The sequence below is a fragment of the Peromyscus californicus genome, unplaced genomic scaffold, assembly GCF_007827085.1.
Source record: "Peromyscus californicus insignis strain IS unplaced genomic scaffold, ASM782708v3 Scaffold_3__1_contigs__length_106647218, whole genome shotgun sequence".
Taxonomy (NCBI): domain Eukaryota; kingdom Metazoa; phylum Chordata; class Mammalia; order Rodentia; family Cricetidae; genus Peromyscus; species Peromyscus californicus.
The window spans coordinates 64,449,355-64,472,449 of NW_026294551.1; the positions used below are offsets into that span (position 1 = coordinate 64,449,355).

The following is a 23,095-nucleotide window of genomic DNA, read 5'->3' on the forward strand; positions in this document are numbered from 1 at the left end:
TTTTTTCTCTAAATTTTGTATTATTTGGGGGGGGAGTGCAGGGGTGGAGGGTAGATTCGAAGGAAATGAATGAGGTCAAGCTACATGATGTAAAAGACACACAGAATAAATAAAATTAAAAATAGAAACAGAAAACAACGTTGAGCATGGTCTGGAGGATTCCCACAATCCGGCATGTGGAAAGCCCTAGGGATTGCAGAAGAGGTCTCACAATGCTACAGAAGAAAATATTTAGTAACAAAACCACGAAACTGGCGAGGTGGCCAAGCAGAGTTCAAGGCAGGCATAAGGATCAAAGTTGGCATCTCAGCACCCAGGGACCAAGCCAGGCCTCTCCCTCACACCTGTAACCCCAGAGGTTAGAGGCAGGGGGATTACTGGGGCTTACTGGTCTCCAGTCTAGCTGAGAAAACATGAGCCCCAGGTTCAGGGAGAGCCTCTGTCTTGAAGGAATAAGTGGAGAGTGATAGAAGAGGAGGTAGGATTCCTTCCTCTATCGTGTGTGTGTGTGTGTGTGTGTGTGTGTGTGTGTGTGTGTGTGTGTGCAGTCCCACACCCCTCCTTCCCATCATGCTCACATTCACCCACATAGACACATACAAACACGAATAAAGAAATTATACCTCCACTGAAACAATAAGTTATTGTGACAATAAACAACATCACTATAGTAAAATAAAATCACTTGGGGGGGGGGAAGCTATTTCCAAGGGAATGGCAGACAGCATGAATAACTTGCTTTGTTGTTGAGAATACCTGAAAGCAAACGTTCTGAAATTCTCCATCCAAGTACATTTGGTGGTAACATAAATATTGTAAGACCCCAAATTCAGAACCACACGCATGCTCATGTCTTCTCCTGTTGCTGTGGTAACACACCCCGATAAAGCAGCCTACGGGAGGAAGGGTATATTTTGGCTCATAGCTCCAGAAGGATGTAGACCATCACGGTGGGAAAGACAGGGCAGCAGGAAGAGGTGGGTGGTACCGGCGGAAGGCTGTGCTCAGGAAGCAAAGCAGAGAACAGGAAGTGGGGCCAGGCTACAAAACCCCGAAGTCCATGCCCAGGGACCCACTTCCTCCAGTGAGGCTCTTCCTTGTGAAGATTGCACCTTTGGAAACAGCACCAGCCGCTGGGGACCAAGTGTTCAGACATGTGAGCCTTTGGGGGACATTCCTCATTCCAAACCTGCACATTCCATGCCTGGTTCCCAATGCCATCTCGTGATGCAAGGTGTATTTTGTTCAGCTTCAAAAGTCCCCATTGTCTTTAACTGTCCCCAAACTGTCAAAAAGTCCAAAGTCCGAATGCTCTTGAGACGTAAGGCAATTTCTTAATTATAGCTCCCTATAAAATAAAAATAATAAGAAGCCAAACTAATACCTTCAATATATTATGGTATATAATACATATTCCCCATCTAAAGGAGAAAGATCAGACCACAGCAAGATCAAAATCCAGCAAGGCAAACACCTAACCCTGCATTTCCACGTCCGGCATCAAGGACTTGGAATCCTCTCAGTTCCAAGGGCTTAGGTAGTCCCTACAGCTTCAGCTTGGCTGCCTGTAGCACACATAGCCTCTGTCTTGGGCCTGCTCCTCATTATGTCCACAGTATACTTGGTAGATGTCCCACAGTTCTAGGGTCTCCATTCAGTCTAGGTTTCACCTTCACAGCTTCATGCAGGGACTTTGGCCATGCCACACACTTGCCTGACCTCAGCTGCTTTCCATGCCCTACTCCAATTTTTCATTTTTCGTGTTTTCAAATCCAGTTCCATGTGGAGAATTCTGCAAAGTTCTGCTGCTAGCTTAACACGGAGCCTGTCTGCGCCATCTCCCACCTGACCACAGCTGCATCAGTGCTGACCCTGGAGAAACATCTCCTAGGCAGTTGCTTTCAAGGAGCAAGATCTCAGTTTAGGCTCTTCCTTTTCATGAAAATTTGCTTCTTTACAAGTTGGACCCTTTGAGGGGTATGGTTTTGCCATCAAGATACTTTTTCCATTGTCCCCATGTCAAGCACCAAGCTGCTCTTCAATGGCTCTAACCCCTTTAATAGTTACAGCAGCGTCCCTTTGTGTACGCTGTCTAAACTTTAAGCTTGCTCTCACACCTTTCCTCTGCCCAACCAGTTAGTCCACTATATTTAAATTTAACCTCATTCTAACCCAGACCCAGAAAATATGTGTCTGATATCTCAATGATAAGCGGATATTATCTGTTAAGTAAAAGATGATAATCATGCTACAACCCACAGACCCAGAAAGGTTAAGTGACATGGAGGGCTCTAAGGGGGAATGCATGGATCTCCCTGGGAAGGTGAAACAGAGCAAATGTAGTGGGTGAACTTGGAGCGGGTGGGAATGGGGGCAGGAGGGGTCAGATTAGGGGAGAAATAATGGAGGGAGGAGAGTACAGGCAGACACAATTAGATTTGGGGGACATCTGAGGGGCAGTGTGGAAACAGTGCAGTAGAAACTCCCAGGATTCTATGAGGGTGACCCTTAGCGAGGACTCCTAGTAATGGAGGATACAGAACCTGAACTGGCCATCTTCTTCTGCAACCAGGTAACTTTCCACTGGTGGGACTGGGACACTAACCCAGTCACAAAACCTTCTACCTACAATCTGTCCTGCCTGCAAGTTGCGCTGGAGCAATGGAAGCGCAGAACTTGTGGGGGTGGCCAACCAATCACTGGTTTAATCTTAGGTCCATGCCATGAGAGGAAGCCCATGCCCTAAACTGCCTGGATGGCCAGGAACTGGAGGCTGGATAGTCCAGAGACCTAGGATAGAAAAAAACCCCAATAAAATGATCCTGAATGATATCCTGCTATACTCATAGATCAGTGCCTGGCTCAATTGTCACCAGAGAGGTTTCCTCTGGCAGCTGATGGGAGCAGAGGCAGAGACCCTACAGCCAAATAAAGTAGAGAGAGAACCCAAATTGGAGATCTCCATTTGATCCCTCCCCTTGGAGCTCAGAGAACCCCACCGAAGAGGAGGAGAAAGAATTGTAGGAGCCAGAGGGGTCAAAGACACCAGGAGAATATGGCCCACAGAATCAACCAAGCAGAACTTATAGGGGCTCACAGAGACCGTAGCGGCATTCATGGAGCCTGTATGGGTCTGCGCTATGTCTTCTGCATATATGTTATGATTGTTAGCTTGGTGTTTTTGTGGGACTCCTAACAGTGGGAGTGGGGTGTCTCTGACTCTTTTACCTGCCCTTGGGACCCTTTTCCTCCTACTTCGTTACCTTGCCTGGCATTGATATGAGGGTTTGTGCCTAGTCTTATTGTATCTTATTATGTCATGTTTGGTTGATATCCCTTGCAGGCCTGTTCTTTTCTGAAGGCATGCAGAGGAGGAGTGGATCTGGGCAAGGTGAGAAATTGGGGGTTGTGTGGTGATATATTGTGTACCCCAATAAAGCTTGCCAGAGGTTCAGAGGACAGAGCCAGCCACTAGCTTACCTCTATGAAATCCTCAGCCTCAAGATAGTGAGTTCCTGTTTCCTCATGCCTTATTACCTTTCTAATCCCATATTACTTCCTGGGATTAAAAGCGTGTGTTATCACTGCCTGGTTCTGTTTCTCTCATGTAGCCCAATGTGGCCTCGAACTCACAGAGATCCAGATGGATCTCTGCCTCTGGATCTCTGCCTCCGGAGTGATAGGATTAAAGGTGTGTGCCACCACTCACTGCCTGACTTCTATGTCTAATTTAGTGGCTGGCTCTGTCCTCTGATCCCCTGGAAAGCTTTATTGGGGTACACAATATATCACCACAGGGTGCGGCTTGGAGGAGTGGAGGGAGGGGAAACTGTGGTCAAGATGTATTGTATGAGTGAAGAATAAATTTAAAGAAATTTAACCTCTCTCAGGTTCTCAGGACATAGGCTGAGTGAAGCCAGATTCTTGGCCGAAATATCACATGAATGGCTGGGGGCCTAGTTCCTGGTAGAATCCTTGTTCTCTTCTGAAATCTCATAAGCTATACGTGTATTCCCCACATGTCTCTTGGTATTCTTGTCTCCAAGCTTCCACCAGAATGGCCCACTAAGTTCCACTTCCAGCACACTAGTGCTTTTCTATCCCAAAGAACTAAACTCGCCATTCTAGCCAAAAGACAGTTTCAAAGTCCTAAGAATCACATGCTCAGGTTTCTCCCAGCAACGACTCTGCCACTTGGTACCAATTTCTGTCTTAGTTTCTTTTCCTGGTGCTGTGATAAAACATCCCAAAGAAAGCAACCAGAAGGAGAAACGTGCTTTGGTGTGCAGTCCCAGTAAAATAAGCCATCAAGGCCAGGCGGTGGTGGCACACACCTTTAATCCCAGCACTTGGGAGGCAGAGGCAGGAGAATCTCTGTGAGTTCAAGGCCAGCCTGGTCTACAGAATGAGATCCAGCACAGGCACCAAAACTACACAGAGAAACCCTGTCTTGAAAAAAACAAACAAACACACACACACAAAAAAAAAAACGAAAAACAAAACAAACAAACAAACAAAAAAAACCCACAGCTATCAAGATGAGGAAGACGTGGTTTGGCCAGGAGGCTGGCTGGTCACACCGCATCTGTACTCAGGAATTGGAGCACAGAACAGGACATAGAGTCAGGGCACACAATATCAGGACCCATCCTCAGTGACCCACTTCATTGAGGTTCCATATTATAAAGGCTCCAAATTGTCCCAAACACCATTACCATCTAGGGACCGAGTATTCAGATGCAGGAATCTGTAGGGACAGATCACCCTCAGATCGCAACGATGGGGGGTACATGAGGGGAGAGTACTGGAGATACTTTGCGACTTCAGTCTCTCGATTTTGAGAGAGTCTATGGATTCCGTTAAACCACAAGAAAATAAAATAACAAAAGTGAGACATGCATGGATGCAATTCATTTTTATTAGAACCAAGAACAGGTGTTTCTAAGTGTCATTAAAATTATCACTAGTTATTGGCATCCATTACAAAGAAGCAATAATGAATCTCTAAAATACTTCACATCATGTATCTATAATTATTATTTTAATTATGTATAAGGGTAGGTATTGATGTGGATATGTGTACATAAGTGCTGGTGCCCCTGGAGGCTACAGGCCTCGAACACCCTGGAACTGAAATTACAGACTGTTGTGAGCTACCTCACATGGGCGCTGGGAACTGAACTCAGGTCCTCTAGAAGAGCAGCCAGTGCTGTTAACGGCTGTACCACCTCTCTAGTCCCACAACATGTATGTTCTAACACTGAGACTTACTTGTCATGATACTTATACTACTGCATAGGTGCATAGACATTTCCATTTATCAATTCGTGGACTACATGGCAATGATTTGAACATTTTAAAAATTAAGAGGCACTGGAGAGATGGATCAGCAGTTAAGAGCACTGACTTAAGTTAAGAGCACCTGGGTTCAATTCCCAGCATCCATATGCATGTGTAACTTCAAATTAAAGCAAAAACAAAAGCCACTGATTGCAGAAAAAAAAAGAAGGAAGGAAGGAAGGAAAGAAGGAAGAAAGAAAGAAAGAAGGAAAGAAAAGAAAGAAAGAAAGAAAGAAAGAAAGAAAGAAAGAAAGAAAGAAAGAAAGAAAGAAAGAAAGAACTGTGCACGCTGGCTCACACCTTTAACCCCAGTGCATGTGAGGCAGAGGTAGGAGAGCTTCTGTGAATTTGAGGCCATTCTGGTCCACAAAGGGAGTGGCAGGATAGCCAGGACTACATAGAGAAAACTTGTATAAAAAAATCTTATTCTTAAAATGATATTCAGGAAATTTCCTCGAAATAACATTAATGCTTTCAGCATTGATTGCACATTAACCATGGACAAAATACAGACATCATCTATGGACTTCTAAAGCAGATGCACTCTGGCTCTGTGTGTCCTAATGTCCTTCTCATGAACTAGCATGATGCTGGGAAATCAGCATAAGGTGTTTGTGGAGGCAGTCAGAGTGTACTGACAGACAGATCCATTGATGATGCTAGTTACAAAGCCATTAGTGAATTTTGGAGAAAGGTATTATTAAAGGGGAGTTGGTGAGACATCATCAAACAGCTTAGGGGAGCCTAGAAATCTTATTCGTGTGGTAATAGTCACACAAGCACCAAAGGAAACAGTAACTTATCTCCTTCCCTATTTCTTTCAAAATTGTCCCTAAAATATGTCATAGTATAAAAACAGACACGCACTCTTATATAATAGTTGTACCTGCAAAGGAAAACCAATAAGACATTCCACGTTGATGTAAAGTATCTGCACACATACAGCTACACTAAAAAACTGCAGTAAGAGCTTCTAGAGCAAGAGGTAGGTGAGTGCTCAGAAGGTGACTGTACTGACTCACACAGTCTGAGAAGCCACAGTGCCTTGCATCAGGGTAGAGGGTGATAAAGTTCCACAGAAAGCCAACCCAGGCTGACAGGCAGCCAAAGGTCCTAGAGCTAAGGACAAAGCCCTTGATCTCCCTCAGAACCAATTCAATGTGACACTGAGTGGACATGCTCTTCTTCAGTGAGTTAGACAAACTTGATGAACTTCCACAGGAAGGTCAATCATGCCATCTTCCCAGGTAGTGTTCAAGACCAGCTTTGAGATTAGTCCACAAGGTGACCCAAAGCCATAGTTTCTGTCTCAATATCCATCATCCCATCTGTCTCCTCAGGGCCCCCATGACTTCCTTGTTGCGCAGGCTGTAGATAAATGGGTTCAGAACAGGGGTGACAATTGAGTAAAGCACAGCCACCACCTTGTCCCTTGCAGGAGAATGCATGGAGTGTGGCTGGGTGTAGGTGGAGAGTCCAGTGGCATAGAACAGGCTGGCCACAGTCAGGTGGGAGGAGCAGGTGGACACAGCTCTACTCTGCCCTTTCCCTGAGCGCATCTGGAATACAACAACCAACACCCGAGCATAGGAAGCCAGAATGGCCAGGAAGGGTAGCAGCAGAATGACAAGGCCACTCATGAGGATTGTGTGCTCATATTGGGATGTGTCTTCACACACCAATGGCAGGAGAGATGGAACCTCACAGAAAAAGTGGTTAACAATCCGAGATCCACAGAATGGAAGCTGAAATGCATACAGCGTGTGCACCAAAGCATTGACGGAACTGCTGCTCCAGGCACAGGCCACCATGGAGCAGCAGATCTTCCTGCTCATGAGCACAGGATAGTGCAGGGGCCGGCAGATGGCTATATACCTGTCATAGGACATGAAGCCCAGCAGGAGGGCTTCAGACCCACCTAGGCTCAGAAACACAAAGGCTTGGATCTCACAGCCCAGAAAGGAAATGGTCTTGGTGCCTGACAGGAAGTTAGCTGCCATCTTGGGCACAGTGGTGGAGATGTACATCATGTCGATGATGGAGAGCTGGCTGAGGAGGAAGTACATGGGGGTGTGGAGTGTTTTGTCTAGTCTGATGAGGTGGACCAGTGTGGTGTTGCCTATCAGAGCTACTGCAAAGAGGATGGTGATGACTGTGAAGAGGAGAGTGTCCATCTGGCCATACTGGAAAAGACCAACCAAGATGAAGTCTGTCCTCCAGCTGTGATTTCCTATCTCCATGGCTTAGACTGAACCATCAAAACAGATACAATCTGGAAAAGGCATGTACTGGTAAGGACTCCTGTTGGGAAGAAATCCATCGACAATCATGGGATAAATTATTCTGGAATAGCTCTAGGGCAATCTCTCTTCTCTCCTGTGTTTCAGGCTATTGGAGGGAAAAGACTTTTTTAGTTATTTTTAATGTTTTTAATTTTGCTTAACCTGCAAGTTGCAATCATACATATTAGTGTAAGACTTTGCTGTTTGAATGCATGCCTGTAGACACACTCATTTTCAAGAAAGGATTCCCGATTCTCTGTCTTTATAATTTCTACATGGATGGAGTCTTCAGTCCCCTCTTGATTCAAGTTTTTTTTAAGTTATAACGGAGGAAATCAGAACAAACCTTCTAAGATTACAGAATGAAATTCAAATGATCATAAAATAAGCAGTTTCATGGTTCTCAGCAAAATTTCTATTCCTCTTTGCAAATTCTTCCTGGTCAGAGACTAGAGCAAGGGTCTCTCTCTATCCGTGATGGCATTAGCTCACTTGGTTCTATTATCTGTGTGAACAATGGTATTGACAGGAGAGTCTTAGGAAATAGAAACACAGAATTTACACAGGAAATGAATGAGACACTGAGATCATTATGCAATGTAAAAATTAAGAGGATGTAGTATGGCTACAAGAGGATTACATAATGCAAGAAAACATCATGTGACACCACATTAAGCATTTTATTATGTTATACATATATATATATATATATATATATTGCATAAAGCAAAGAGACTGCTTTAAAGTAACAGAAAAACTGGGCAATATTTTTCAAATTCTCAAAATACTAATTATGAAAGAAAATTAAGCAGAAATTAATAGAGCAATGTAGAAAATGGTTGTTACTTTTTATAGAAAGACTTCAGGTAACCCACATCTCCCCAGTATTCCCAAGCTAGTAAAATGCTAAAGTGCCCACAGTTTCATTTTGCTCCTATATTGCCTTGGGTTTCAGATGTTATCCAGACCCTGGCACCAGTCACTGCCAAAAATGTGGAATTCTGTGCTGATTTCCACAGTGTGTGTGTGTGTGTGTGTGTGTGTGTGTGTGCACAAACACCTGGCCCAGGTGAGCACTGTACACCTAGGTTACACCCTTAGTTATTGGTTTTTCAGGCTAGATCTCACTATGCAGTCAGACTGTGGACTTCATCTTGTTCAGTAGCCCAGGTGTGTTCTCAACTTTCAGTCCTTTCCTGCACCTCCTGAGTGCTGGGATACTGGGCTACCAAGACCAGCCCTGTCCTGGTTTCTCATCATTAGAACATTAGTCAGTGTCTACTGAATTCTTGCATATGTTAAAGTTTTTTTTTAATGCTGTGAAACTGGGAAAATACATTTTCCTTTCTCTTCATTACATTAAGAGCAGAATTTCAAGTTTGTTCAATGTGCTGGAAGTTACCTTGTCAGGTTTCTCCACGTCTACAGACAAAACTCAACTAGCAGCCCTAGTTACCGACCTCCCCTCAGGTTGCTGATGAGGAACTTTAGGCCATCCCAAACACAGTGTGCTGCAGATACAGTAATTTCCCTTTGGAGGACAAAGTGTGCTGAGAGAGCCTGGAGCAGTGGACACACCCGAGCTCCTCACTCCCATTGGATCCCTGTCACAACCACCTCCTTTACTAGATGAGACTCTGTGTCAGGGTCATTTGGAATCAATGTAAAAGATGTCAGCTGGCCTGATGTTTATCCTGACACACTGAACACATGCATCAAATTACCACGTTCACCCCAGTAATTAACAAATTAAGCAGAAATCAATAGAGTAATGTAGAAAATGGTTGTTACTTTTTACAGAAAGACTTCGGTTAACCCACACCTCCCACAGTTTTATTTTGCTCCTAAATCACTCTGGGTGTAAGATAATTAATTTTGAAATCAGAAAATATTCTAAATATGCTGAAAAACGGCATGTTTTGTGGACAAACTTGCCCTCCCAAAGTGGGAGAACCCCAGTCAGTCCCTTTCTCCTTGTGAGAAAGGTTACATGCTCGAGAATATCAAAGGACAGCACTCATGTACCTTGACATTACAGACAATTTGAAAGTGGTGCCTGGAATATGCAGGTAGCCAGGAGTTGATTCAATTCAGGAGTTTGGATGTACAAGTAGAACTTTACACAATAATGCCAAGACATACCTTCCCCAGCAAGAACACCACTGCTTCAGGGTCTCCTCAACAAGATCAGTAGCAAATTCATCAGGGAATTTGGCTTTACTTCAGTAGTTCATTATCTGCAAGGCTCCTTTGTCAGGTGAGGGAGTGTGCTGGGACCAAGCCAGAATTCTGTCCTCCACCAAGCTGAGCTTTTGAATGTGAGGACCGTGGTGACCTTTTCCTCCAGATGACCAAATGTGAAGACTCCCTGTCCTTTCATAAATTTAAGTCTAACATAATTTTAACTATGGCATAAGCAACTGTATATTAGAGACACATAAATCCCTAGGATTTCTTCTCAAAAATGGAATACTAGATAAGAATGAACAGTGAACCTGTACAAAAATATGTAGAAAGATAAGACACCCAGAGATAATAGGTAGAAAGCCACAACTATACCTCCATGACTAACTTTTAAATACAATGTTAATAGCCAGTGAATCAAGCTGTTTAATCTGTGTATCAAAGAAGAAACCCTGGTTTCTAAAATCTCTAATTCCAAGCACATTTTGGAAATTGTTAGCCCACTGTGATTTTGTAAGAGAGTTGCTTTTTGCCCCAGAAAATAAACCTCACTTAACATTAAGGACTTAAGTGGGAAAGAGATACCATTTCTAGCATCTATGGAAGACTTTTAAGGTCTGAAATCCTCTGGCTGCCTGTGGAAGATTGGACCTCCTAGGCATTCTTTCAGAATCCTTCTGGGAAAACCTGGTCTCTTGTCCACAATTAAATAAACACATCACGTGCAAAAGAGATGCCATTTTATTAGAACTTCTGTTTGCACTGCACAGTAGAATTTAAGAGTTCAGAATAAATGTCCAAAGCATATTTTCAAGTCACAACTGAAGCTGATAAGTTGAAAAAAGGCTCATTCTATTATACTGTTAACATGTTTGTCTGCAATGGAAGTGTAAGAAATAAGCTGCACTATATAGATATTAGAAACACCATAACTATGGTATTTCAAGGAATTATACAACCTAGGATTTGGCTTGTGTTGCATATCTCTGAAGACCATCTTCAAATGTTCAGTATGATCACAGATGTAGGAGAATCGTGTTTATGAAAGTCACAGGTCCATTGGGTGTCGGAATCAATAACAGTTCACTGTGCCCCAGCTTGGAGAGGACATCAGATCACGGCAAAGGGCAATCTTTTCCTGCTGCCAAAACAGTCCTGCTAAATCTAAAGGAGTTATAGTTTTTCATTAGAAGAGAAAAAATGAATCTGCTTAATGTTGACTGCATATTGAATTTTGAGCTATTTTTCAATAAATCGCAACATCCTAACAGCATTGTAAAAACTGGATGTTTGAAATAAATTATCCCAAAGTCATTCCCAGTTTGCATAGGTAACGTGCTTAATTTTTAATCTATTAATACAAATGTTACCCTTTTACCTGGAGACAATAGTACACTTCTAAGAAAAACCTTCAGTACCAATATAGCCCTTGATAATATTTACTGGGTTAATTGTAAAAATTTGACCCAATCAATTTTAGTTCTCTCTTTACAAGTGACACTAAACCATTTTTTAATATTCATACTTTTTTCTACGAAACATTTTTCATGACAGTTTTTTAGGTGTACAATAGTAGATTAAAAATGATGATGATTATTATTCCTGTATATTCCTTATTGCTATTTATTTGTAGATTAACAAGTGAAAAGTGTGCTTCATTAACCTTGAAATGAATATTTTGTACACCTTAACAGTCTTTTTTTGTATCTTTCTGTGGCTTAAACATTCTTTTTTTTTTTTTTTTTTTTTTTTTGGTTTTTCGAGACAGGGTTTCTCTGTGTAGCTTTGCGCCTTTCCTGGATCTCACTCTGTAGACCAGGCTGGCCTCGAACTCACAGAGATCCGCCTGGCTCTGCCTCCCGAGTGCTGGGATTAAAGGCGTGCGCCACCACCGCCCGGCTTGCTTAAACATTCTTATATGGAGTGTCATTTATGGTATCTCTTACCTGTTAGGCCTGGATCTTATGGCTTCTTCCACATCCATTGAAGTTTTTACCTTATTAACTAATGATCCCTTGATCTACTACCTTATAATCATAGTGCTACCACCACCATGCTTTTGATGTTTGGATTTATGCAAATTTCACTCTGCAAGTTTAGCCTTACATTAGTCTCAAATGTAAAAAGAAGGAAGAAGATCTATCTCAGCAGTAAAGAGCACTTACTGCTCTTGCAGAGGACCTGGGTTCGATTCCCAGCACCCATAGAGTGGCTTACAATGATCTGTAAACGGCAGTCCCAGGAGATCTGATGTCCTTTCCTGGCATCTGCAGGTGTGAAGCACAAAAGTGATACACAGAAAATCTTTTCACTCCCTTTGCTTATTTTATACTCTCTCTTAATTTTACTACTATTTCTTTTCCTTGTGTGTTTAAATTAAAATTCCAAGTTCAGCCAATAACTAAGGTGTATTATTTATGTGTATCATCTTTGTCATCATTTCTGTACCAAGCCATGAATGGTCTCATCCAGGAAAACTGTTAGTTACACATAAAGTTCCCATGTAGCTGGTTTACAGCGGCAATAAAAATAATTGTAACACCCTGTTTGTCTTGAATACCAACTTCATCCATTTTTTGTAGATGTATGGTATGTTCTAGTAGGTTGTATCACTTTTCCTGACTGTATTTTATTTGTTTGTCATTTTATTGTATGTGCATGGGTATTTTGTTTACATGTGTTTCCAGGTACCATGTACATGTTTGGTGCCTGAAGAGGCCAGAAGAGGGTGTCAGATCCTCTGGATTCTACAGATGGTTATGAACTGCCCTGTGGGTGCTGGGAATTGAACCCGGGTCCTCCGGAAGAGCAGCCAGTGCCCTTAACTGCTGAACACTTCCACTTCTGCTTTAAACACTCCTGGTAGCTTTATAATGTCATGAAAAGATTTTTTTTTCAAGAAAGGGATTTTCTGTGTAGCCCTGGCTGTCCTGGAACTCAGTCTGTAGACCAGGCTGGCCTCAGATTCAGAGATCCACCTGCCTCTGCCTTCCAAGATTTAACGCTGAGATTAAAGGCATGCACCACCAGTGCCCAGCTATCATGAGAATTAATATAGTGCAAATAAATGTTATTTACAGAAATAAATTTTTCCTGAGGAGGTGAGAACACAGTACAGAACCACCAGATGATATCACTTCCTGAACTATAATAGTAATCATAAGAGCTGAGGCTCCTCTTTTCTAAACGTTCACAATTCACAACTATTATTTGCAATACTAAAGGATACTGTAGTTTTATCCAGACATGGGGACATACACCTGCAGTCTCAGCATTTGGGAGGTGAGAGTGGGAAGAGCAGAAATTCAGAGCCATGCTCCACTACATAGTGGGTTTGAAGCCTGGGCTACATGAAACCTTCACTCAAAACAAATGAACATATAAGTAAATAAACACCAAACTTAACAAAATAAAATATTTATGGGTTTGGTTATTTTAAGCCAGATATAAATATAACTTGCTGTCTTGCAGCATGAACTGGCATCAGCTGATATACTTCTGGTCAGTTTCTCCATGATGGTGTCAGAAGTTATACATGTGTGTACCTTTAAACAATATTTTTTTAAAGTGTATATGTATGGCTGTTTTGCCTGAATGTGTTTCTGTGTATCACTTTTGTGCTTCACACCTGCAGACGCCAGGAAAGGACATCAGATCTCCTGGGACTGCCGTTTACAGATCATTGTAAGCCACTATATGGGTGCTGGGAATCGAACCCAGGTCCTCTGCAAGAGCAGTAAGTGCTCTTTACTGCTGAGATAGATCTTCTTCCTTCTTTTTACATTTGAGACAGAGTCTCATGCATCCTGTGCTGGTCTTGAACTCATTATGTAGCTAATGTTGACCCCCTGCCTCCACCTCTCTGGTGATAGAATGACAGGTCTTTGTTACCACACTAGGTCTGGGCATTCTAGGGAACCACTCTAGTAACTGAGCCATGCACCTGGCTTCTGCATGTACCTTCATCACAAACATTTGACTACTCTAGGAATATGAGTCCCTTGCTCCGTCATTTGCAAACTACTAATGCAATCTCCTTTTTATAGATGGCAAATAGATATATTTTATGTTCAGCCATATGCATTTGTAAATCTCAGGCCCAGATGAACTTTATTGTTCATACCTCCAGAGAGAAATTTGCAAAAGTGTTGTGGAATGTTAGTTGAAGATGTGTTGCAATTGTTTATGGTGTGGAGTATTTGCTTAATGATGCAAAAATGTGTTGCATTCTTTTATGCTGCATTTGTTTAGCCCTGTGAAGCTGTGTTAGTTTGCCTGTCTAAAACACCCGATTGGTCTCATAAAGAGCTGAATGGCCAATAGCTGGGCAGGAGAGAGAAATAGGCAGGCCTGCCAGGCAGAGAGAATAAATAGGAGGGGAAGAGAAGAGGGAGGAGTGGGAAAAGGAGAAGGAGAAGGAGACCAAGGACTAGCCACCCGCCACACAGCCAGCCATGGAATAAGACGGAAAGAAGAGATACAGAATAAAGAAAGGTAAAAGCCCAGAGGCAAAAGGTAGATGGGATAATTTTAGTTAGCAAAGCTGGCTAGAAACAAGCCAAGCTAAGGCCAGGCATTCATAAGTAAGAATAAGTCTCCATGTATTTATTTGGGAGCTGAGTGGTGGGCCCTCAAAGAGCAGAGAGTAAAAAAAAAAAAAAATCAACTACAGCAAAGCATGTGGAAAAGTTTCATTGTGAGTGTTTCTCACCAAATGCTGAAAGGACAGGGATCATAGCCAAAAAGAAATAAAAACCAAAAACCAAAACAGAAGTTTTCACTCTCAGTAAAGAATTCAATCTACCCCATGCCATGATTCTGCATCTCCCCACACTTGAGCTAGTGACCAGTTCCTACAGTGGAAAAGAAAAGGAAGCAGCCGAGAGAGCCAAGCGCACTCTCCACGAATGCAAACGCTCACGCGCATCTCTTATGTCATTTTCTTTATGCCTTAAGTGTTGTATGGGTGTATACTGCATATTGAGCATATTCCTTTCATAGGCCCGGGCTCTCCCTCTTCTCTCCCCTTCCTAAGTAACCTCTGTCCTTTCACCTTTGACCTGTAGCATCCATTGTATCCACTCAAGCAGCAGGAACGGCTCTGGAAAACTGTGTTGCATGTTACTGAATTTATTTTCCTTTTGTCTGTACTCCGAGATCCTACTCACTAGCCCTGCACACGGGACCCTCCTGACTGGCAATTGCTCTCTCTCATGTGCTCCTATTTTTCCTGTCCTTTAAAGCATCCAAGTTCACTCTGACAGGAAGAAACCTGAACTTCCCTGGTGCAGGAGAGACGTCTAGGATCTTTCTTTTTATCACACAGATAAAATGCCACCTCAAAGCTGTCCCCCGATGTCCCTGTCAAGCCTCCCGTATCTCGTGCTTATCCCCTTTGCTGTGCATGTCTCTTTGTTTGCCATGTATCGTTGAATGGCAGCTTTATCCTTGACACACATAGTCATCAGCACACACAAGCAGCAGGTCCATTTCACAGATTCAGTAACTACAGGTTTGACTGGGTGTTTGATTCTGCATTGGAAGCACTTCCCAGAATAGAAAGGTCCCTCCACGGGCCGGTGAGATGGCTTGGCAAGTAAAGTGCTTGGGGCCATTTGTGATGACCTAAGTTCAGTCATCAGGACCCATCTGATTGAAGGAAAGAGCCAGCTCCCACTCACGTTGTCTTCTGACCTCCACACATGAGCCATGGCATGTACATCTCCAATAAATAAATAAACAATTAACTGTAATTTAAAAGAAACATAGCTCCTTCCATAATGCTGTTGGATGAGGAAGTGGTTATGAAAGTATCATAGACACATCATGATGAGGAAAGGTCTTGTGGTAGAGCACAATAAAGGTCAGGGGAAAGTTCTTGTCCATGTTGATTGTCTCTTGCCAGGATTTATGCATCTCAGAATGAGATGTAGTGGGAAGTGAAGACTAAATCCTCAGAAAGCCTGTGCTAAGGAAAGTCCCTTTCTCTGAATTGGTTACTCACTGTCCCTCCCAGACTGACTTAAGAGCATGGCATGGTCCTCATTCCTAGCCCTCCTCAGCGGTACACATTGGCATTTGAGCATTGGGGTGGTCAGCAGACCTGGCATCGATACATACTGTTTTAGAATATTAGAACTCACAGACTCCTTCACAGTTCTCATGTTAGAAAACAAAATGGGCCAAAAGCCTGTCGAGAATTCGGCTTCGATTCGGACAGATGCGAGTGGTATTGAACATGGTTAAAGGTCCCAAACTTTGTAGGGTTTTAACATCTTGGGAGTTTCCAAGTTCTTCGACTATAATTTTTCCTTTAGACTTACATTCCCCCAAATCAGCCTCCTGAGCGCCCCCTTCACCTCCTTGTTCCTGAGCGTATAGATCAGAGGGTTGAGGAGAGGGGTGACCATGTTGTAGAAGAGGGTGAGGAACTTGCCCTGGTCTTTTGAGGAACTGGTTCCTGGCTGCATGTACATGTAGATGATATTTCCATAGAAAAGTGAGACCACGGTGAGGTGTGAGCCACAGGTGTTGAAGACCTTGTGCCTTCCTGAGGATGACTGCATACTTAACACAGCCCTCACGATGTAGACATAAGAAACCAAGATGAACACCAGAGGGGACAACACAATGCCTATCGCCAGGATGAAGGCAATGCCTTCGATGACAGCCGTGTTGACGCAGGCCATCCTGATGAGGGCGGGCATTTCACAGAGGAAGTGGTCCACCCTTCGGTACCCACATCGAGGTAACCACAGGGTCATTGGGGACATAATCAAAGAGTTGGCCACACCACAGCCCCAAGCAAGAGACACTAAAATCAGGCAGAGTCTGGGGCTCATGATGACCATGTAGTGTAGGGGCTTGCAGACGGCCACAAAGCGGTCATAGGCCATGACAGCTAGCAGCAAGCACTCCACACCCCCCAGGCCCAGGAACAGGACCAGCTGCAGAGCACAGCCCACATAGCTGATGGTCTTGTCCTGCCCACTGAGGTTGTAGAGCAGCTGTGGGATGGAGCTGCTGGTGAAGCTGAGGTCCAGAAAGGACAGGTGTGTGAGGAAAAAGTACATGGGGGTGTGCAGGTGCGGGTCCAGCCTCGACACCAGGATGATGGTGCTGTTGCCCAGCAGGGTCAGGAGGTAGGCAGGCAGGATGACCGCAAAGAGGACCCTCTCCAGCTGGGGCCGGTCAGAGAAGCCTACAAGGATGAAATGGCTGAAGGTGCTGTCGTTGGCTGTGCCCATCTCTACTGCACCTGAGGAAGATGGGAATATATAATATATATATATATATATATGATAGATAGATGATTGATAGATAGAAAATAGTCAATAGACAGATAATAGATAGATCAATGATAGATAGATAGATTGATGATAGATAGATCAATGATAGATGATAGATCAATGATAGATAGATGATAGTAGATAGATAGATAGATAAATTCAGTATTACTAATGATACTTAGAACTTCTATGAAAACTTTCCATCCATGCATAGTTTACTGGGTTACTTATAATAGTGGATAAAATACTTCAAACTTGACAATCAAAAATCCTGTCAGAACACAACAAAAAAACCTGAAAATAATTTTTTTTTAAAGACAGGGTTTCTTTGTGTAGCTTTGGCTGTCCTGGAACTCTCTCTGTAGATCAGGCTAACCTCAAACTCACAGAGATCTGCCTATCTCTGTCTCCCAAGTACTGAGATTAAAGGTGTGTGCCACCACTGCCTGGCACTTTACATGAACAAAATTTTTGGGCAAAATTAGAAATAAAAACATGTTAAAGATAAAAAGGATAGGTTACATCGGCAAACAATATACTTGGTCCATCTTCTGAAATAAAGATTCTGCATATATTTTTGAGACAGAGTCTCATTCCACAGCCCAAGTTGTTCAGGAATACAGTTTGTAGATGAGGTTGGCTTCAAACTCATGGCAAACTACCTGGTCCAGCCATATCTTTTGAATATGAAAATAAATTTCAAACTTTGAGGAAATAATTTTACTTTTAATTCTTTGGAACAAGGCATCACTATTATAACGGCTAAAGAAACTCCATTTTATGCCAGGCATCCATCTTGGTACCCACTAGACATTTGTCTCTGACTCCCATCCCTGGAAGATAAACTCCCAGTAACCCTGACTCGGTGAACCCCACCCAAAAATGTATGCTGTGGTGTGACTAACTGCTTTTTTGGCTATTGTAACTTGCTTAAACAGATACCCAAAGATTGTTTAGGGTCACTTACCTTGGCAGAACAAACCAGTTTTTGCTTGCTTGTGTAGATACTGGAGGTCTTGAAGTTTTTCCTTTTTGAAAATCCTTCCCTCACTCTACTTCTCACAGCAATCTCAAATTTAGCTCAGAGATTATTCATCCTGCTAGCAGCTAATCAATATATCTTTTAGTTACAGTTGGGTTGAGTCTGTGTTCTTTTTCCAGGGGTCGTAAACTCCATAACATTATCTAGCCTAGTTTGGCATAAAACTCATGATTCCCCCGCTTTGGCCTCTGGAGCACTGGGATTGTTAGCGTATATCACTCCAGCTAGCTTCAAGAGCACTTAAAAAAAGGAAAAAGAAAATCCTACATGTTTCCTGTAACTCCTACATCCCCTGAACCAGGCTCCATGGAAACAAGCTAAAACTGGTTTGCTCTGCCTCACTCTGGAAAGAAACTGGACCATTTGTCCTGGGACCACATTTGCTTGTGAGTGAAACTGGTTCAGAATGATTGGTAACTTTGGACAGTCACTGAAGTTTTGGAAAGATTAGCTTCTCCCTTGTCTCCCCTTAGACTTAAGAAAGCACACATTAGGGTCTCTGCATCTCCATAATCTTTACTTTCCTTTATTTTTATTTTATATATTTTTGGTGTTTTCCTGCATGTATATCTATGCACTGTGTGGGTACAGTGCCCTAGGAGGCCAAAGAAGGTGTCAGATCCCCTGGGACTAGAGTTACAGACGGTTGTGGGCCACTATGTGAAAGCTGGGAACCGAACCCAGATCCTCTGGAAGAGCAGCCAGTGTTTGTAACCACTGAATTATCTCTCTGGCATGACCATCCCCTTCTGCGACATGGTCTCATGTCCCCAAGGCTGGCTTCTACCTTGTTATGTAGTCCAGGATGACCTTGAACTTCTGATCCTCTTGCCTCCATCTCCTGAGTGTTGGGATTACAGGCATGAGCCACCACGCCCATTTTTTCAGAGATCTGTAATCCACACCAAATGGGAACTCATCTACCTGTTTGATTCCACCTCAGGTTGTATGGATCTTCAGCCACCCTCCACACTTGGTCTTTGATGAATTTGTTTCCAATGTTTTATCCCACACCTGGGGTTTTGCTTGTGGTAATGCAATGTCTTGTGAACATAACTTCTCAAATTAGATCATGATTAGGATAATCCCCTGGCTCTAACGACTGGCACTTGATGTGTGATCAAGAGGAAACCTTCATTCTGTATTAATTAAGATGATTTTAATTAATTAATTATCAAGATGATGACTGGCCCCTAAAGGACCTCCTGTATTTAATTTTTTTTAAAAAAATTTAATTCTTCTTGGAGGAATCGCAGCTTTGAATGAAATCTGTTTATTCCACAAATATGTCAGCCCAAATCTTCCCACCAGAGTCCCCTCCTCCAGCCATGACTGCTGATGTCAGCACCTGTCTGCCGCCTGTGAGAAGCGGTGCATGCCGGCTGAACTGGAGAACCATGTAATTGTCTCCACCTGAGGAAGAGTACTGAAACTTGGTACAAGTTAGGTAGAATATTGATATGTAAACCAATGGCATGAGTAAGGCAAGCACTCGGCCGTGTCCCCTTCCGTTTCTCTGTGTGGTAGTGGGGTGAAGGAGTGAGCTCTTGGCAAAAGCAGGAAATGCCCTTTTATGCTTCATTTCTTTCTTACTGCTGCCAGGTTTTTTTCCCCCACACACAGGAACCTGACTTTCTCCTGCTTTCCATTTTAGAAACAATCCTTACCCATCAGCCACTCTTTCTCAGGTAGTAGTTAACATAACTCCAGTCAACAAAACACACTGACGTCTCACGGAGCTTAAGGAGCTGAACTGACTTTTCCCAATTAACTAAGGAGTCGATGTTCTCTGAAATGTAAAACTTTATCTAATCCAAGGTTTTAGGTAAACTTCATATGACTAATATTAAACAAAAAAGCCTAAGGAAAAAAAAACTGTCCTGTTTACAGAGAAGCCAGCCACAGTGGATGACAGTGTCCTGTGTCACCAGTGTCCTGAAGCACCAGAGGGTGCTTCCTCTGTCTAGACCAGTGGTTCTCACCCTTCCCAATGCTGCAACCCTTTAAGACACTTCCTCATGCTGGGGTGACACCCAGCCATAGAATTACTTTATTGCTACTTCATAATGGCAATGTTGCTACTGTTATGAATTGTATTGTAAATATCTGGTATACAGGATATCTGACATATGATCCCCCAAGGGGTCACTACCCACAGGTTCTAGACCAATACCACTGGTCTAGACTAAGCAGAAGAAACCCTCCAATAAAGAAAAAAAAAATCCTGGTTTTCAACCTAAAGAAGACCAGCCTGAAACCAGAAGATGGAAAGAGACATGCTATCCCAGAAGACGAAAAAAGAAAGTGGGAAGAATGACCTTTGCTCTCTTGCCATCATGAGATAAGCACTGGCCGACCCAGGAGCATCACCTCGGGTCCAGCTGCCTGCAGACACTCACTATGAAGCCTGCTTTTTCTTTCTTCTCTTTCTAGCTTCCTTTCCTAAACATCATCAAAATCTTAAACCTGACGGTCATTCTCTCTCTCTCTCTCTCTCTCTCTCTCTCTCTCTCTCTCTCTCTCTCTCCCCCACCCCCGCCTCTCTCTCCCCCCTCTGAAAGCATACCTTCCTCCCCCACATAGATGCTCTAGATTTCAATTGAGGAGCCTGCCTGCTTTTTTGACAGCTAATTCAGAAAGCCTGGGTCTCTCTCTTCCTTTTATCTATCTCCCTCCTCTGGGCACTTACCTAGCTCTCCAGCTTGTTGTTTTATCTCCCAAACTCTGATAAAATGATCCTTGAGGTTCCCTGACTTATTTTTCAAATTCTTTTCTCTATAAGATCAAAGACCTGCAAAAGAGCTCTGGAGTCTCCCGGGACATCCACACACATCCATCCCCTCTACTCAAATATATGCACTGTCTCTAAGTTTGGCTTATCATTTTATCCCATATAACCTTTGAGTAGAAGAAAAAGATTGGCTTACTACTCTTTTCTTTCCTTGGTCTTAAGGACACACATGACAGATGAACAATACATAGTTTCCAACACATCTGCTTTGGAACAAAGGTAATTGGTTCCAGACACTGTGTTCACCTGTTTATTTGGACTAAATTGGGAGGACCACCGTGCTCTTTGTACACACGAAATCAGGTTGTGTTTCACTTCTGTTTTTGGAAACAGCTTAGTGGCAGCTACAGAAATGGGCACCTGCAGGAGGTCAGGGTCTAAGTGGTCTAAGATTCTGCATTCAGTAAAGGGCTTCTGCACATGACTGCCCCCATTGCAAACAAGCGCTGTTGATTTTGCATTTAGTACCCACCACTCAGCCACGACTACTGAGTCACAGTCTTTTTGTTGTTGTTACCATGGATGTCTGAGTGGTTTTCCGTTACCTGCCTGTTGTACTGTTTTTTCCTTATCTTTCATCATCCTTGGAATGTCTTTGTTTGTCTCCCTATCCCCAAGTGTTAGGTTTCTTCCTAATTTGATTCAAATATTTTCTGTGTGGTGTTTTCCTCCAATTAACCCATTGTTTTCAGAGTATCCTTCATGAGTCTTTGATAACAAGTATATTTTACACATCTATTTAGTATGGATGGATGTACAAGTTCTTGTCTATCACTTTACTTAACACATAATTAAAAATCTACTTCTTCTGGGGTATGTTTTTTGGCTGACTAGTTCAAATAAATCGAAGTCTGACTGTATATGGTTTTATTACCTAGCCTTTGAATTGGTTAATTAGTGTATATTCACCTGTGAGTATGACCTGGCATCAGGCGTTACTGTCAAATCCGGTAAGAGGGGCTGGGGATTTAGCTCAGTGTAGGGCTAGGCAAGCACAAGGCCCTGGGTTCAGTCCTCAGCTCTGAAAACAGAATTCTGTAAGAGCAGAAACAATGTTTGCCTCTGCTTTGTATCATGGGATCATCCTCAAAGACCAGAAGGAGGCTGTTCATTCAGCATCCTGATGCACAAACTAAGGAGAGAAATAAAGTTTCAGGAGAAATTCAAGCCCCCAACCCTACTCACCGGTTTCAGCAGCATGTCGCCAAGTGGATTGAAGTGTCTGAACAGGAGAGGAGACTGTCACCTCAGCACTGCTTGCTCTGGGTGTTCTGCCTGATGCCCTCTTGCTCTTCCGTCCAGCCTGAAGCTGATGGACTGTGAGTGGTTCTCTTCAATGTCGTAACACAGGAAGACACCCAAGGGAGAAGGAAGGAGATCCCTAGAGTTCACTTCTCCCTGTTTGTATCCGGGGATCTACAACCTCCCTGCAGAGGGTTGTGAGGAGAAAATGCCAGAACCATGGTCTCCCCAGTGAGACAGAGGAGACAGTGCAGAGGTGGGGTGGGGGTTCAAATCCCCCATGGATCATTTGTGTGCCCTTTGGGAGGCGCAGAGGCAGAAGCCAATTAGTCTCCTCTCGTCTTTGTATGGCCGTGTCTCTCTCCCCGCCTGTGGCAGACCATGAGGAAGGCAGAGTTCTTCCTTCTCGATAGGAAATGAACTTATGAGCTCCTTACTCAAAGACACAAGATTATCGGCGATGCCTGCAAATACAGAATCCTTTTTTCTAAGCAGCATTTTGTCATCTCGAGTCACTGAATGATCACCATCCCATACTGGAGCTCCACTAAGCATCTCATGGAAGAGCAATGGGAACTGTAGTGGGTGGTTTCTTTTGTACCTGGAAGTGTGGTGCATACATTAGCACTTCGGTGTGTTCATATCTTACCTTTGAAAGTTCCCTGGATACATTTGAACGAGCAAACTAGTCTGTGTTTAGTAACTTGTTTATGCAAACATAGCTTAACCTTTAACAGAGTTTGTGATACCAAAGAAATAATTTAATAGCTTGACTGCATTGACCAACCTAATAACTTCATGAAAATAGTCTTAAACTGGACAAGAAGATTAGTTAGAACCTTCGGTTTACTGGTCCTGTGCTTGTGAACTAAGATATTTGTTATTTCCTCCTAGTCTGACAGACAGAGGTGGGGCACACAGGAAA

At 43.1% G+C, this 23,095-nt stretch overlaps 2 protein-coding genes across 2 annotated transcripts; both read right to left on the reverse strand.

Annotated features, from left to right (window-relative positions):
* Window positions 1-6,659: 6,659 nt before the first annotated feature.
* Window positions 6,660-7,580, reverse strand: LOC128123067 (olfactory receptor 2AK2-like). Its single transcript, XM_052759031.1, has one exon. The coding sequence runs from the start codon at window positions 7,578-7,580 to the stop codon at window positions 6,660-6,662; it is 921 nt and encodes a 306-aa protein (XP_052614991.1).
* Window positions 7,581-16,105: 8,525 nt separating this feature from the next.
* Window positions 16,106-17,053, reverse strand: LOC128122591 (olfactory receptor 2W3-like). The gene has a single exon (XM_052758230.1). The coding sequence runs from the start codon at window positions 17,051-17,053 to the stop codon at window positions 16,106-16,108; it is 948 nt and encodes a 315-aa protein (XP_052614190.1).
* Between the last annotated feature and the right edge of the window lie 6,042 nt (window positions 17,054-23,095).

Excerpts from the sequence above, each read along its gene's own strand:
- LOC128123067 (XM_052759031.1), bottom strand. The coding sequence starts at position 7,580 with ATGGAGATAGGAAATCACAGCTGGAGGACAGACTTCATCTTGGTTGGT.
- LOC128122591 (XM_052758230.1), bottom strand. The coding sequence starts at position 17,053 with ATGGGCACAGCCAACGACAGCACCTTCAGCCATTTCATCCTTGTAGGC.